The 15,602-nt window shown below is 39.7% G+C and overlaps 1 protein-coding gene across 8 annotated transcripts in view; it reads right to left on the bottom strand.

The window, feature by feature from the left end:
- Window positions 1-15,602, bottom strand: part of CELF2 (CUGBP Elav-like family member 2) — a 273,325-nt gene that overhangs the window by 35,686 nt on the left and 222,037 nt on the right. For all 8 annotated transcript variants that reach the window (XM_086609776.1, XM_086609779.1, XM_086609778.1 and 5 more), the window contains 3 exons: window positions 13,009-13,167; window positions 11,558-11,621; window positions 354-488 (listed from right to left, as the gene is read on the bottom strand). In XM_086609776.1, coding sequence (XP_086465902.1) covers window positions 354-488; window positions 11,558-11,621; window positions 13,009-13,167 — 358 coding nt within the window. The remainder of the gene's footprint in view (window positions 1-353; window positions 489-11,557; window positions 11,622-13,008; window positions 13,168-15,602) is intronic.

The following is a 15,602-nucleotide window of genomic DNA, read 5'->3' as shown; positions in this document are numbered from 1 at the left end:
TCTTTTGGCATGATGGGAAGGATTGGCTCATGTTCTGAATTCTTTCTGAAAAGTACAATTTAGCTTAAGCTTCTCATGCAACCCTAATTTTCATGTAGTTTTGTAAAATGGGTCAGTTAGGCTTTAATGGCCCCTGAAATGAGTCTGGAAAGGTGAACATGCTCACATTGGACCACTTGAAAAATTAGTTATTTGCTTAAAAATAACAGCATCAAAAATGTATTCAGCTATTAAAAAGTTTTCAGAATTTATATGAGCACAGCACTTAGATACAACCTGGAATCACAGTTTCAACTATCATCTTCTCACTTACTCTTATGTTTGTATTTTGAAAGCAAGCATTCTGCTCTTACCAGGACTTGTGAGGGCTCCCAGAGCACCAGTCGTTGTGGAGAGAGGATTTGCATTGGTGGTGGTAGCTGAGGTTTGGGCGGCGGCTGCTGCGGCTGCTAAAGTTGCCAAATTCTGTAATTGTAAAGCGTTCATGCCTGTGTGGAGAAGCAACAGGTTGAATTAAAACATGCAATAAAAAAACCCCACACATATTTTCAATTGACATGGAGCTTGGGATCTACCTTGCCAAGAGATTCAATTCTTATTTTCACCACCAAGACACCTATAATCTGGGAACCACTTCTTACAGTCCCTGAATAGCATCTCTCACCTCTCTACCTTGGAGTTGAGAGAATACAGCAAAAGCATCTACCTATAGTTCAGGAAAACAAAACCTGGTTTGTGCCTCTTCTATCAGGGAAGTGTAGAATTAAAAGTCATTTAAATTCTGTGTGAAGCCCGGGGGCAATACTATTTCCTGACACAACAGGAGGTGTAAAGAAGATAACTAAGGTTTAAAACACATTCAGGACAGGGTCATATAATTGGGATGAATAAAATTTGTTTCCTGTGTCTCCTCTGAACGTACCTACTAAGGCTGCGCTGTGCCGTAGCCAATAATTGTGCTGATTTTCCTTGTGATGGCTCATTTCTACAACCACATATGAACTAAGAACATTCAATTAGTATCAGTCTGATCACAGAGCCATCACTGAGGTAGGGACTTTCAGGCCATAAGCTCTGGACTGTGATATCAAATCTACGCAGTCATCTGTCACTTCATTATTTTAGAAGATGTGGGGGAGATATACCTGCATTTCAATAAGGACCTTCAAGAAATAGATGCATTTAAATAGCAAAGGCTTTAATTTAGATGGCAAATAAAAAGGGACAAACAATAAATAGAATTCATGTGAAACTGAAAACAAGATTATTAAGGAACAGCAAATGACATTCATCAGAGGGACAGGAGTCTGCCTCTCCAGAGGCCTTCAAAAGTACCTAACTTTTACCTTGGACTAGACAAAGTACTTAGGCACTTACTCTAAGGTGAACTGCTTCACTAACAGACTAAAATGCAGGCACAAGTTAGGTGCTAGTGTTAACCAGACTGGATCCTTCTCAGAATCCTCTGGATAAGATACAATCATCCACAGGGGCGATGTTCAGACTGAGTGACTACATATGGACATGAGAGAGATTGTTTGGATGGCAGTGAGATCATGTATTTTGGTTTCAACACATGAGAGAGATCTGTCCATGCTGCTTGAGCCCTCAACAGACTAGATAAAGTGCATAAAACTGAAATACTAAAAGCGCTTTATTATGTTATTGTAGTCTTGATAACATAAGCACACACAAAAGGTTAGCTGGTAGGAAGAACAACACTTTTTTTAGACCAAGTGATAGAGGTGGGAAGACTGCATGAGTTTTGGGGAACCCCCAAAGAAAAGCTTGAGTGCCTGGAAACTTGTCCAATTTTTTTCTGAATGTTAGTTTGTCTAATAAGAGACACTTTGTTTCTCAAACCAGGGGAACTTTTCTTGAAGAACACACACAAAAAAGGAGGTTAAATATAATACTTTGCAAGTATGTTTGAGAAGAAAAAAAATTTAATGATGAAGAGGTATTTTCTAGGAATTGAGAATTCCTGCAATAATGGAGAGTGATATTACTTTCAAATGCCTGTGTTGCACTCTCAGGCTGGCACAATCAACGAGCCCCGTGAAGAGGTATTCTTACTGTCCCAGCATTAGGAACTGTGAAGTGACCCTCGATACAAGCATCTGTTTGTGAATAAACCTCCAAATTTAAATATAGCATGTTCCAACAGGCAGGTCAGGTCTCAGGTGAGCACCTAACTTGGCTGAGGTTCTAACTTCTGTGCCTTAATCAAATGCCCAAAGTCAGCTCAGCTGTCAGTGCTTTTAAAAATGTGACACAATGACAACATTAGGAGTAAGGTTTTAGTTGATCCAAGATCTGCCACTTGGTAGTGTGGAATCTGCACAACACACTTGGAGGAATTACGTGACCAAAAAAGCTCTTTCAGGTTTCTTTTGGAGGCTAATGACCATCTTAAAAAATATGGCTTTTCTCAAACCCTGCCAACTCAACCTATTTTGCACGGCTCACTAAAGCTATCCTACCCACAAGTCATTATTAACCTAGACAATTAGGTGTAACTACTAAATAAAGCGATTACGGGTCATTGTTACAATTTGGTCAGTCTTCTAAACCACCTCTCACAAAATTTAAGTGCTTAAACCACAAAGATAACTCCAAAATGGCAAAACTATACCTTAATTACACAGACACTTTACAAATATTAAAGAATTAGATATTAGATATCCAAGGAATAGAATAAAACTGCTTAAAACATCTCAAATCTTGAACAAAATCATCTTCCAAAGCAGGGAAAGTTGACTAAATATTTAAAAACCCTTTCATTTTTACTATCAGTCTAAAACTAAGTTCTGGAAGCAGCATCAAACAAATAAATTTCTGAAACCAGAGATGGTAAGGAAATTTGTAACAATTTTCAAATCCTGTTTCTGGTTTAAATTGAGAACTTCTCAGTCAAAAATTACAATTCAGATTGACATTCAGAGATGCAAGCATCATTTTGATGCACTCAGTTGACCTACTTCCTTGCCTCAGGTGTAAATTTTTTTTTTCCATTAAAAAATCCTCTTTCTTCAATAGTGGGATTCTGCAGATTATTTCAAACAAGATTTTAGGGATGGAGAAGACATAAGCTGGGGTTAGGCTCTTTGCAAACAAAGCAACGGTGGTTTTCAAAATGAGACATGGAATCCATTTTCATCCTGGATTAATATTTGGTCCTCAAATATCATTTACCTTCCTTTTTCATAAGAAGTATAAATAATTCAGCAAAGAACGTCCAGCAAACATTGCTGGTCTTCACTGAGGCCATATTTTGTGCCATTCCATAACAGAGATTTGGGAAAGCAGTGCGTTGCTCTCCACCATGGCAGCATGGTTTTTTGTTACCCACTGGTTAATTACTCATCAGAAGGATCAGTCATATTCAGGTCGTGTTTCTTCTGTGGGGAGGTTTCCACTTTGGACTTTAAAACACCACACATGGCAGGATTAAATAATAGTGAACAAATACAGAACAGTACTAGAGGAGAGACTGTAAAACAGCTTCACCTAGATAAAGCCCACCTGCTTCTGGAAAATGCACGGACTTTTCTCCAAACCTCAGTTTAGATGTAAATGGATTTTGAAGCAATTTAATATTGCTTTTTCCATGTGCACAGCTTTACCCATGCATGCAAGGCTGCAGAAGGCTCTGAGCACACAGAGCTGTGAAGCTGGAAGGCAGCAAACACGCACTGTACAGCACTCAAGGAAAAGTACAGCAGGTAAGACAAGGTCAACAGGCAGCGGAACAAACAGCTGCTCTCTCTGGGCACACAAACCACGGTTGCGCCTGTGTGGATGCAAAACAAACACCAGCACTGCCTCATCCCACAAACATATTTTTTTAATAGTGGGACATTTCCTGTGGAAGCCCAAGAGGAACCCATCGACTTGACGAAAGAGTTTCAACACCAACAAAATATGAAGAAAGAAGAGCTAGGCAGTGACGAAGTCGTCTCCCCACCCAGTCTGCTTTACTTTAGAGGTGACTAAAAGACACTGGCCACAAACCAGCTCTGCAGATGTTATAGGGTGTCAGCTTCAGTGCTTTCAGGAAAAAAGACTGCTGGCTGTTGTCACACACACATGTAAAAGGACAGCAAAGAGCCCCGTTGAATTGAGCACCCAAACGTGACGGTCAGCAAGGGCTCGTGGCACACACCATCATCCAGCATGGTCTAGAGCTGATTGTGTCAACAGGTTTATCATTTAATATGCATCCTCTGTAGGATCGTCTGTCTGTTCAAACATATAAAAAATAATTCCTGTCATCACTGTTTCACATTCCCCAGGCATTTTACCATCTCTGCTCTCTCCTTATTGGTGTCTCCCATCAACTTGTCAAGTGCGTCAGCATCTCACTTGCTAGGACAAACTTGGAGGAGGAAACCAAATGCTCTCAAGTCTCAGACCCAGAAAGTACTTTGCTTTCCAATGGGGATTTTTGGTTCAATTGAACTTCAGCCAACCTATAGTTCTGTGGGACTAATCTGCTCTCTCATTCTCTCCCCTTTCACACACTGTCTTCACACATTTCACATCCTCCCGCTTTTTCAAAACAGTCCCAAATCCCGCAACAGAGCTGGACCGCAAATCAGGAGATCGTTTTTATTTGAAAGTGCTGCTCACTCAGCAAATGCACCTCTCTCTGAAGAAATGCAAATTGCTTAATGCTGAAGAACAGCCTCATAGGCAGAGCTGCACATGAAAAATGAAAATCCTCCTTTAGGGGAAAAAAAACAGTTCTGGGTAAGGAATAACTCTTGATCTTCATGATGGAGACGATGTTGGGAATTAAAGGGAAATGATTAAAAAAAAACAGAATCACAATACAGTTTGATTCCATTTTTAATAACATGTATTTACCAACGAGCTATCAGCTTGGCAAATATTCAAGATTGCAAGGAAATGCAACTTTCATTTTGTTATTTGGCAGATTAAAAAAACAATTAAATTATGTACAAAACAGATGCACAGTATGCCTTGCTTGAAACTTAAGATTTAAAAAAAAATTATTTATAAGGATAGGGGCATGAAAATTTAATTTAATGTTCACCTTAGGTAATTTTGTGTCTTATTGTTCACGGCAATTACCATAAATCTCCATATCAATAAGCGAGAACAGATGTCAGTTGTTACAAGTGCTTGCCAATCAGGCCTGTTAAAAAGTGACAGATGGGTGGTGATAGAACATTCTCATAAGGCCTATTAGCACATTCGCAGGAAATTTTTGTAGTGCTGCACAGTCACAGATGCAGTTCTGTGAAAACGTGGGGAAATCTGAGAGCACGGGATTTACATTTTACAACTTCTTGTGCTGCCTCCGTTGCAAACTTTCATATAATGAAGCAATTTGCCTCATTTCAGTCACCACAGCTTTTCTCCTGTGATAACCGTAAATTCGGAATTACCGGGTATTTGTAGAAGGTGCAACAGAGTCATGAGCCGTTCCTGAAGACCTCTCAGGCCTCATCAGCTCTTGGGTTTCCAAAACCGTAATAAAATCATATTAAGAAATAGTTGAGATATGCTTTCTGAACAAATTCCTTATGAAGGAAGGCACTGGCTACGTGTCAGTGATAATATACATACGGAGAATTTCAAAGTCAGTGGTGATTATCAGAGCCAAATCTGGATAGCTCATAAGCAGTTCCCACTAACCTGACTTCCTTTTCTTTGGACATTTTATCCTTCCAAGTTATTAGGATTTCTTCCTTCTGAATTAAATCCTGACTGCGTCTTAAAAACTGTGGATTAAGGCAAAATTTTTCCTCTCCAGTCCAAAAATCAACTATTTGCTAACACTGGCATCAGCCATTCTGGAGGCTGATGTTAAAAATGGGGGTAAAGGCTTCACAGCCGGTGTCTGAAAGAGTGTGATGTTATTCCAGCAATAGTTTAAGAATCAAAACAGACAGGAGACCTGAGCGCTATCTCCATCAAACTGTATATACTCTGTGCCTACCTTTAGAAAAGCTGCTTATCTGAACAGTGCTTAAGGTAACGCGACCACTTAAGTGTTTGATTCATCAAAGCCCTTAAAACAACTTTTAAGTCCACATTTGATTCTGCCCTGTTTTTAAGAGTACATGTTTAAATCCAACTGAAAGTTACAGTTACTAGTTGCCTCATGTAGGATTTCAGCACATTTTCAATTTATTTAATTTCATTATGCGTGTTCTAAACAAATTCCTGGCAAGAAATATGGTTTTCTCAGTCGAAACCTCCCCAGTCCTAGTGGGAAAGATTCATCTGGTCTAACTTTATCCGAACGAAAGTTACTTGCCCAGATTCTTGCTATAGTCAAAGGAGAGAGAGCGAGAGGATGATTCATCCGATCCTAAAATAGAGAGATTAACCCCAGCCCTTGGTAGGATGAATTACAGCCCGGGACATCACAGGGAGACTGGACACCTGATTTCCAGACTGATCAGGTTCAGTGGGATGCATTCCACCCACAGAGGGACTGATCTTGTGCCCAGACTCGGCCAAACTTCCACATCACACAAATTTTACCACCAGTATAAGCACGTCTTGTAAACTGCTGGGCATTTGGTTTCCTCTCAAGGTGCCTCTCCTCCTCCTGTGAGCAGGAGTGATGCGTGGATTGAGACCAGCCTCACCAAACTCTGCCTCTCCAAAAAATGCCAGACAGAGTTGTTTAATTTATTAGCTTAAAAAAAGAAAAAGCAAGATAATTGTATGTGTTCAATTAAGTAGGACTTTCAATGGAATTATTGTTACAAAAAAAAGCTCAGTGTTTTCAGTCCCCGAGGTCATCATTTTCAAAACTGGTAGTTATCTTTAAGAAACAGCTATCTCCCTTGAGCTGGAAACAGTTTCTCTGTGACCTTTACTTTTAATATGATATCCCTAAAGAGGTCATAGCAGGAGAAATCCTCCTTCAGTATGGCTCTGCTGGAATGGAGCCACCAAAGAGTCAGAGGATATAAAGGATCCTTGGGCCAATGCAAAAGTATAGAGCTTTTGTGCAGATGGTCCTGGCTTCCAACTGGTCCCTCCAGATCCACCGAGCCAATCCAACAATTAGAGGAAAATATTCAGAAAGCAGAACCTCGCAGAGTTTCTCTCACCCATCTGCTCCTACAGACTCTGCAACAGGAGGAAATCTGGCTTGGGTAACAGAAGAAGGGTGAAATGGATTGAACAGGGCTCAGAAAGGGCCAGAAGTTCAACCCAAAATGCAACCAAACTGTGAGAGAGTTTGGAAAGGACTGGGAAAAAAACATACATTGGAAAAACACAAAAAGTCCCAGCTGTGGAGGGTTTAGGGATCTGAAAACCAAAGCAAGAAAAGCTAAAAGCATGGTTTCTCCTCCTGTGTGAGTTCAGAGAGCAAAATACATTGTCTGTTCAATGAAATTAACAGTCTTTTTGTGTCTCTTACAAGTAATGCACATGTTTATGTGTCCTGAATGGTCACACATATAGAATATACTTCTGCACGAGTGAATTCCTGCCAAAACTATTTTCTATGATTCTATTTTCCTTGCAGGGGGGTTGGACTAGATGACCTTTGAAGGTCCCTTCCAGCCCTAACGATTCTATGATTCTATGATTCTATGAAAACGTTTTACATTAACAGACAATAGAAAATCTTCCTAGAACTCATCTTTTTGAATATTTCAATTTTCTACAGTTGCCCTATGTAATACAAACCCTCCCTGTTTATTGTCTGTATAGCACTTTCCGGGTTTTTCTTAAACAGGCAGGTTGGCTTAAATAACTGCAGCTTCTAGGATCCGATCCAGCGCCAGCCAAATTCAACACAAACATTCAAGCGACATCTATCTCCTTTGAACTGAGCTTTCCATGTAATTTGTACACATTTGAAGGAGGAATCTTTTTTGCTTGCAAGGTCGCTGGTGCTTAATGTAGCTTGCATTGTCTTTTTAAAGTAAGACAATCAAATCACATAATGTGATTCATCTGCATTATTAGCCTTCCCCAAAGACAAAGCACAGGCTAGACTCTGAGGCTTGAGAGGCACATAAGAGAAACGTTGCCTTTAAATTAGCATTAGCAGATAGCAGAGGAGGGGAGGAAAAGTGAGGAAGTGCTCACTGTAAAATATACACTTGATGATGGTATGTGCTTGCATGTTTTACAAAGGACAGCGAAGCCAAAGCCAAGTTTGGCAAGGCAGAGTTAGCTCCTGCAATCAAGACCAGGAGATTACTATAATACCAAAGGCAGCATTGCCAACTCTCCGAATTTTATGATGAGTCTGTTCATGTTACACTGTTTTCTTCGGCTTGGCTACGGAAATAAAACAATTCAATGAAAATCTCATTTTTCAATGAAAATGAGAATATATAAACTAGAGAACCAAGTGTGGGACTTTAAAGCTTGGAAAGCTAAGTGGCAAACTACTACTTTTTGTCTCTCAAATGTTCATATTTCACAAATTTTAAGTGAGCTAGTTTCATGATTTGCTTGGACTTTGTGCATGGTTTATGAACATGGGGCAAAGGCAATACTGAACACGCAGTAGCGCCAGTGGGCTGCTACAGTAAAACAGCATTCACTTTTGGAGCTGGTGCTCAGTGTGCTTAATGTCTGCACATTAGTGAGTTCTTGAGAAAAATCTCTATTTTTCTTTGGATTGGATCCCCAGCTCCCAAAAAAACAAACGAACAAACTCCAATTCTCTTCAAGCAGAAGTGCCTAAAAACCCCATTCTCTTCAACAAAACCAAAGAATCCCTGCTTTTGCCACACAAAAACTACTTTAACCAGACTGAGGCATGACACTAGGGAAAGGGAATTTAAAACTTCACACTGAAGATCAGTGTCTTTGCTCTGCTAGCAAAGAAAATTGCTTTGATTTAAGAAATAATATGGCTGAGGACTGCATGGCCAACATTTCTTCACATGCGCAGCAGAGTATGTACTGTGCGCTTTTTGCTCCGAACAGAGACAACATGGGCTTTAGCACTACAAATCAATACTTGCAGATCCAAATGTCCCTATTTTCAGACAAGGGGGTGGCTGTAATTAAAGCCCTAATTTAGCAAACCGTGACTTCATTGAGACTTAAGCACAAAAGAGGTGCTAGAGCCCTGACGTGTAAGTAAGAGTGAAATTTCAATGGCTCACGCGGCTTTTGATCAAACTTTTAGTGTCTGAATTCAGTGGTAAGGACACCCATTGACTTCAAAGATAAAAGTTGGACCCCTCAAATTCAAAGTTCAAAGAGCTTGCAAGCTGCAATGACAGGTCTTCTTTAGCATCTTACTCAGTTTTGTCTAGAGTTTATTCCTCACCTTGAAATATTTCATTAACAGGCAGGCTATATGCAATATGGAAATACATATTAAATTCATTTTTGTAAAATATATAGCTTAAGTTAAAAAACTCCGGGCCTTTACAAACATTCAAGGATGGCTTCAGCAGGTAATACGAGGTCTTGCTGCAGATACAGGAGTATTTTCTATTCATTTCAGAAAACATAATAAATGAATCTTTAATGCTGGATGCACAGCATAACGTAGTACCACATGATTTCTGCGGAGAGGACATGAACTCTCAGTCCTAATGATGAAATAGCGCTTAGTCTTTGGCACTTTCATGTGGAGCTGCAGCTTGGAGAGAAATTTAATATCGCTAATTTGACCTTGAACATAAAGGTTTAAGAGTTACGTGTTTTGGGGAAAGAAAGGAGTAAACTTCAAGCTGTTCTGATAATGTGAATATAAGATAAAAAAGACATATTTTCTAGTAGAGGCAGTCAGTCATTAAATTATCCCATAGATGAGAGCATTAGCAATCTCATCTGTAGGCAAGAAGGCATATCCCTCAAGTAACAATGATGTGCCACTATGATTTCTTAAGATGATTTTCTACTAGACTTAAGATCGTATGATTTTCAGAGAATAAATCACACCCTGGATTGAGAGCCTATCCAGAAATTACTTGACTAAAATTCTTAGTTTCAACACAGTTCTTGGAGACAAAGCTGAATCTACAATAACAGTGAGAAACAGGCAACAGGAAACTTCTAAGGTGCACATAATGCAATGGATATCACATTATTTTTCCTTGGTGTCTCAATTCTTTCATTTTGTAGACCTAACCAAATATGAAAACATTAAACACAATCTCTGAGCTCAAAGCCACTTCCAAAACTGCCAAGTATAAAACTGTTACTGAACCGCTCTGTTCTGTTTATCATATTAAGATACATTTTTTGATGAAAAAATGCTAGATTGCAAGTGTAACATAATAGAAGCAGCAAGCACTGCCAGCAGGTCTGAGGAAGAGAGAATAATTCAGAGATATTGTCATCTGTAGGCCAATTTATATTGTCAGACAGCAGGTTCACATTAGTCTCTGATGTCACTGCAATAATGGCATAATATAACGATTGAGCAAAGAATACCCGTGGGGTACAGCTATACGGTGCGGTATATCTATACTTGTTAAAGTATTTCAGGATTCATTCAAAGCAGAATCAGCAGAAGCAGAAAACCAGGATTAAAAGAAGAGTGAGAAAATGGTGTTCATAAAGACTTCTGAATATTTTAGCCCTTGTTTTGTGGCGATGAAGCAAGCACAATGTTGTATTTCATTGATTCAGTGGGTTCATGATTAAAATAAACTAATGTAGCAATTTAGGGGTTTTGTGCTTCCTTTTTTTTTTTTCCCCTCTAACAAGAAAAAAAGCTTTTTAACAGTTTCTCACGGCAGGCATAATGTGCATCTGTGCTCTGATTTACTGCACATGCTGCCTTCTCTAGCATCATGTTAAGTTAGGGTATCAGCATGATAGGTCACACAGTGGGAGTGACCTTTTGCTAATCACTACACATCAGTTACTACTGGCACACAGCTCATTACTAAGAAACCCTCCAACTAGCTGGCTTTCAAATCTGCTCACACTTTGATATTTTTTTTCCTTTTCTTTCTTTCTTTTTTTTTCCCCCAGACTAAAGATTATACTTTTACATAAAAGCTTCTGTTGTGTAATCTTGTCAACTAGGGTTCCAAAGTCAAAAAGGCACCCAGTTAATTTTCCATGATTATAAAAGGAGCCTGAAAATTCATACTGAAGGTAGGCCTGTAATCTTGGGTTTCATTAAAAAGGTCTGAACGTTTTTACTCACCACCTATTATTAAAATGTTTGAGGGTTGCCATTAATTTGATTTTTCAGGACACAGAAATCTCACTGGAAATTAGAATGTAATCCTGCTGTTGCTTTACTGACACTTTTCATAGGGTTGGATACGGCTGCAGGGACTAAGAGCTCTCCTGCAATTTACAATTGGTTACTTTGGACAAATGGCAGGTGACTAACACAAGACAAACTGTTTGCACAACCTGGGAGCACTGGGTTTAATTTCAGTTTCTGAAAGAGGGGAGAAAGTGTTTCTATTGACGTTGAACCGCGAGCTGTCCCCTGCCAATACATCTGCCACATTTAATACACAACACGCCCCCCGCCCCCGACAACGTGATTATTAGAGGTACAGAATTCAACAGCTTGGGAATACAAAACCTTGCTGGAGCAAACTGAAATGGTTTTTAAACTTACCGGCCATTTGCTGAATGCCGCTGAAGGCACCCAAGTTACTGGAGGAAGTTGCTTGCTGCAGGAGCTGCAAATTAACAACACAACACAGCAATCTATCTGACATTAATGTAACAAATGAAGATAAAACTGAAATGAGCTATCGTTTCACATTTGGAGTATTTATGCTTTCCTTTACATTTATATAGTCTCTTGCTTCTGTCTATTGTTGGAATGAACATCACATCCCTAGAGTCAATGCTGTAAATCCATATTAATGTCTAATCTCTATTAAGAAACACGAAGACACAGGGGAAACTCAATAACATTGCTGCTTTAAAACAATTAATCAATTTATTCTTTTTAACAACCAGGTGTTAAATCTATTTAAACCAACATAGCGTGACTAATTACAACCCTCTGTAGTCTAGTAGTTACCATAACTCATCTCTGTCAATCACGGTCCATTCTCCCCCACCCCCTTGAATTCAGTTTTTTCTTTATTATCTCTATGAATCAAGCACACAGATACTCATTAAACTGGTATTTGTACATAACAATTTAGCCTACCTCGGTATTAATTAGCCTACCTCAGTACTAATATATATTTTTAATTGCCAGGTAAATTGCTGTTTATAATTATATCACTATACCAAAGCACCATATGCATACAAATTATGTATTTGTGCATACACAGTACATATACATGGACACATCTATTTGTCTAACTCGGAATCATCAGGAACTCCCCAAGTTATCCAAAATGTGCTCAGCCAGACCTCCCAATCTCCAGAGCCACAAAAGGCAGAGGCTCCCTATCAGCTGTGCGTGACCTAAGGCGCGTGGTTGTGGATTTCAGATTTCTCCAACAAGGTCTCTTTCTCGTCTTACAAACGGACCGAGGAAAATATCATTTTAAATTTATGAGAAACAAATTGCTTTCCCCTGCCACCTTCACTTTCTCTACAAGGTAGTATGAACCACACATGTTTAGCATTGACAGGGCAATGCATTAAAGTGAAAGCCATTTCCAAATGAAAATGTGGAAAATTAGAGGACTGAACATTCTAGTTTAGAGGCTGCACCATATAGATACGGCCCATACAGTGTTCAGCTGCCTATCCATCCTCCCCTAAGGAAGAACTTAAATTTTATTCCAGCTATAAAAAAATGACTCTGACATTCAAAAGAACAATAAAACTAATAGAATCAAATTTTATTTTGCAGCATGAGTAAACTTTAAGTGCTTGCCTTGGACAGCACTGACACATCTTGAAACGTTTCTTCAAATTCGACTCCTTGTTATTTATTTTTAGACCATGTGATGAACATACAGAGTTTTTTATATAGAAGAAGACATGTGATGTATCCTGGAGGACTTGGCAATTTATTGCAGGGAGTTTACTACAGCTGATTTACCACGGTTCTAAAATAAATCCAGCACAACATAGCCACCACCTCCAAAATGAACTTACAGCTAGGTATTGTGGTGTGAGTCCCCCAAGTCCTGTGAGGTTTCCCCAAGTGGCAGTATTGAGCTGTTGCATCTGCTGTGCCAACTGCTGCTGCAAACGCCGCTGCTCCTTGTCCTTTTGGGTATCGGCAAACTTCACCACGATTGGCGAAGAGCAGCCCTGTGGTTAGACAGATTGGGAAAGACAGGAGCGTTAAATCACACCAAGTCACCCTCGCATCGTGAGCTTGGCCACGTCCCATAGGGCCACCGGCAACAGCATGACCCGATCGCTCACCCTCTTGTTGTGAATGGCACATGGACTGAGGACTGAGATTTTCAGCTTCTTAGGAAAAGAGGCTATGGAAAAATTATTGATTCCCCAGTTCTTTTTATAAAGCACCTTTCCTCAGGCTCTCTTTTCCTTCCAGCTATCAAAATTGCTGCCAGAGACAGCGAAGTGTACCAGTCCTCTTTAATTAAGCTTCATAGCTGATGAGACGGACGCGGCGCTTTGTCTGCAGTCTGTTTTCAAGGCATCGCCAAAGGGAGAGGTGTCCAACCTCCCTGCTGCCAGGGACCACACAGCCAACACCGCCTGGCTACCACGGGCTGGCTGCGCGGTCACGCTCGGTGCAGCTGGCTTGTGTAGCCTACGTAAACAGACTGGGAGCCACCAATTTACTACAGTGTCCATCACCAGTGTGTCACTGGTCCTTTGCATACCAAGGACCCCCAGTCCTAAGTGAGCACAAAGGGCGATGCTGCTAGGACAATTCACCCACCTGTGATCTGCTCCCAGACATGCTTTGTGTCAAAGCACCCTTGAGATGTGAACAAAGGGCAGGATGCAGACCAAAAGTGACTAGTTCTGGTGATAGCAGAGCTTTCCTGATGGCCACCATTTCTTCTACTGCTTCTATGAGCCTCTTGTTACATGATATGGGAGGGCTGTAAAGACACCTTAGGAAATAGGGAGGCTGTAAGGAAGAACTAGAGATCTGGTCTGCAGCCTGCTCCTCATCCATGTCTGAGGGACCCTTGAGAAGAAGCAGGAAATCATGGACCAGATGGACTTTTAAGGTAAGCTGGATATTTCCCTTGGAGTTCAGGTTGGGGGTTCCTGGGCAAAGTCACTGAGAGAACAAGGCGCGTGAATAGGAAAGATGTCTCTGTTGTTCTTGCTCTATTTTTTTCCCCAGCTAAGATATAAAAATATGTTTGCATATTTTAACCTTTCAAGTCTTCATTTTTCCAAATTGAGGGGGCAAAATACATACTGTAATGATTCAGTTCTTCAAATTAATTCAAGCATTTTGTGAGTCACAGAAATTGTCAATCCATTTCGTATTGTTTTCTAACTCCATAGGACCCAATGAATAACTTCCCTCCACCCGCCATGCTTTGTTATACTGATTTCTTGTCTGACTTCAATCTGAACACAATGGTAGGAGTGAAAGGTGACTCAAGTCCAAAAAACACAGCAGCACTTCAGCCAAAGTGCATAGCGTGAGATGGGGAGCGGGGTTATACTTAACCTAACTCTTCCCATGGCCGCTCTCACAACACTGTGAACATCTTCAGAAAATTCCTGGCCTCTATTATTCACAAAAAGCACCCATGCACCTTTTCTCTGAAGAACCTCACACCAGGACAAACGATAAGAATATTCACAATCAACAGACGAAATGATGAAATAAACCACAATAATAAAATCTCTTGTACGAAGATCTCCCATCAATACTGTTCCTTTAGAATTATCTTAGAAAATCATCACTTGTGATTTATTATTCCACCTCCAACTCCTTTTCTCTGTGTTTCATTGTAAAAATGTCTTTCAATATTTCAGTGAGAAAGAAAGGAGTTACATACCACTCCAGCAATCAAATAAAGATTATGAAGGAGTCAGCTTGTTACACAATTACCTCTCTCCAGTGATTTTTATACTAATATTAAAAACAAGACCCTTTAAAAAAAAAAGAAAGAAAAAGGAGCTGGGGCATGGAGGGTGTGAAAGAGATTTTTCTGGTTTCGCTAATAAAAAAAGCAAGCCGTTTCTATTTAACATGAGGCTTGGTAGCACTGGGCTAAGAATAACCAGAACTTACTGCCTTCTACCTAGGTATTTTCCAAAGAAATAGAAATTAATTTCAAAGGAAAAAGTATTATGTGGCTATTTCGGTTTTCAGTTCAGCAGCTCAGCACTCAACACTACAGCTGACGTCAAATTTATGAATGCTTAAATGTCAGTAAATTATATAAAAACAATATTTCTGCAATTTATGAATCTATAATTCATTTTTCCACTGTCTGCTCTATATTTCATCACTTCATCATTTTCAAGAGAGCAAACATTCTGAAGACTGAAATTATATGTAGTAAGTGGCTCTAGATGAGGAAAGGGTTGTTATTGTTGCATCAAATTTACTCCATGATAACAAATTAGTGTCTTCTACTGGTGCTGCATTTGAACGCCTTAAACAAACAAACAAAAAATCTCCACAGAAATGAGATAGAAGAGCAAAAACTTAGAGCAGAAATTATGTTTTCAAAATAAGCTGATTTAACCAGGTCAGAAAGTCAGGTGGACAGAGCAGTGAGAGAATTCATTATTCT

The sequence above is a fragment of the Tauraco erythrolophus genome, chromosome 4 (genome assembly GCF_009769465.1).
Source record: "Tauraco erythrolophus isolate bTauEry1 chromosome 4, bTauEry1.pri, whole genome shotgun sequence".
NCBI classification, from domain to species: domain Eukaryota; kingdom Metazoa; phylum Chordata; class Aves; order Musophagiformes; family Musophagidae; genus Tauraco; species Tauraco erythrolophus.
The sequence above is the reverse complement of the archived record's forward strand: the minus strand, read 5'-3'. Positions and strand labels throughout refer to the sequence as shown.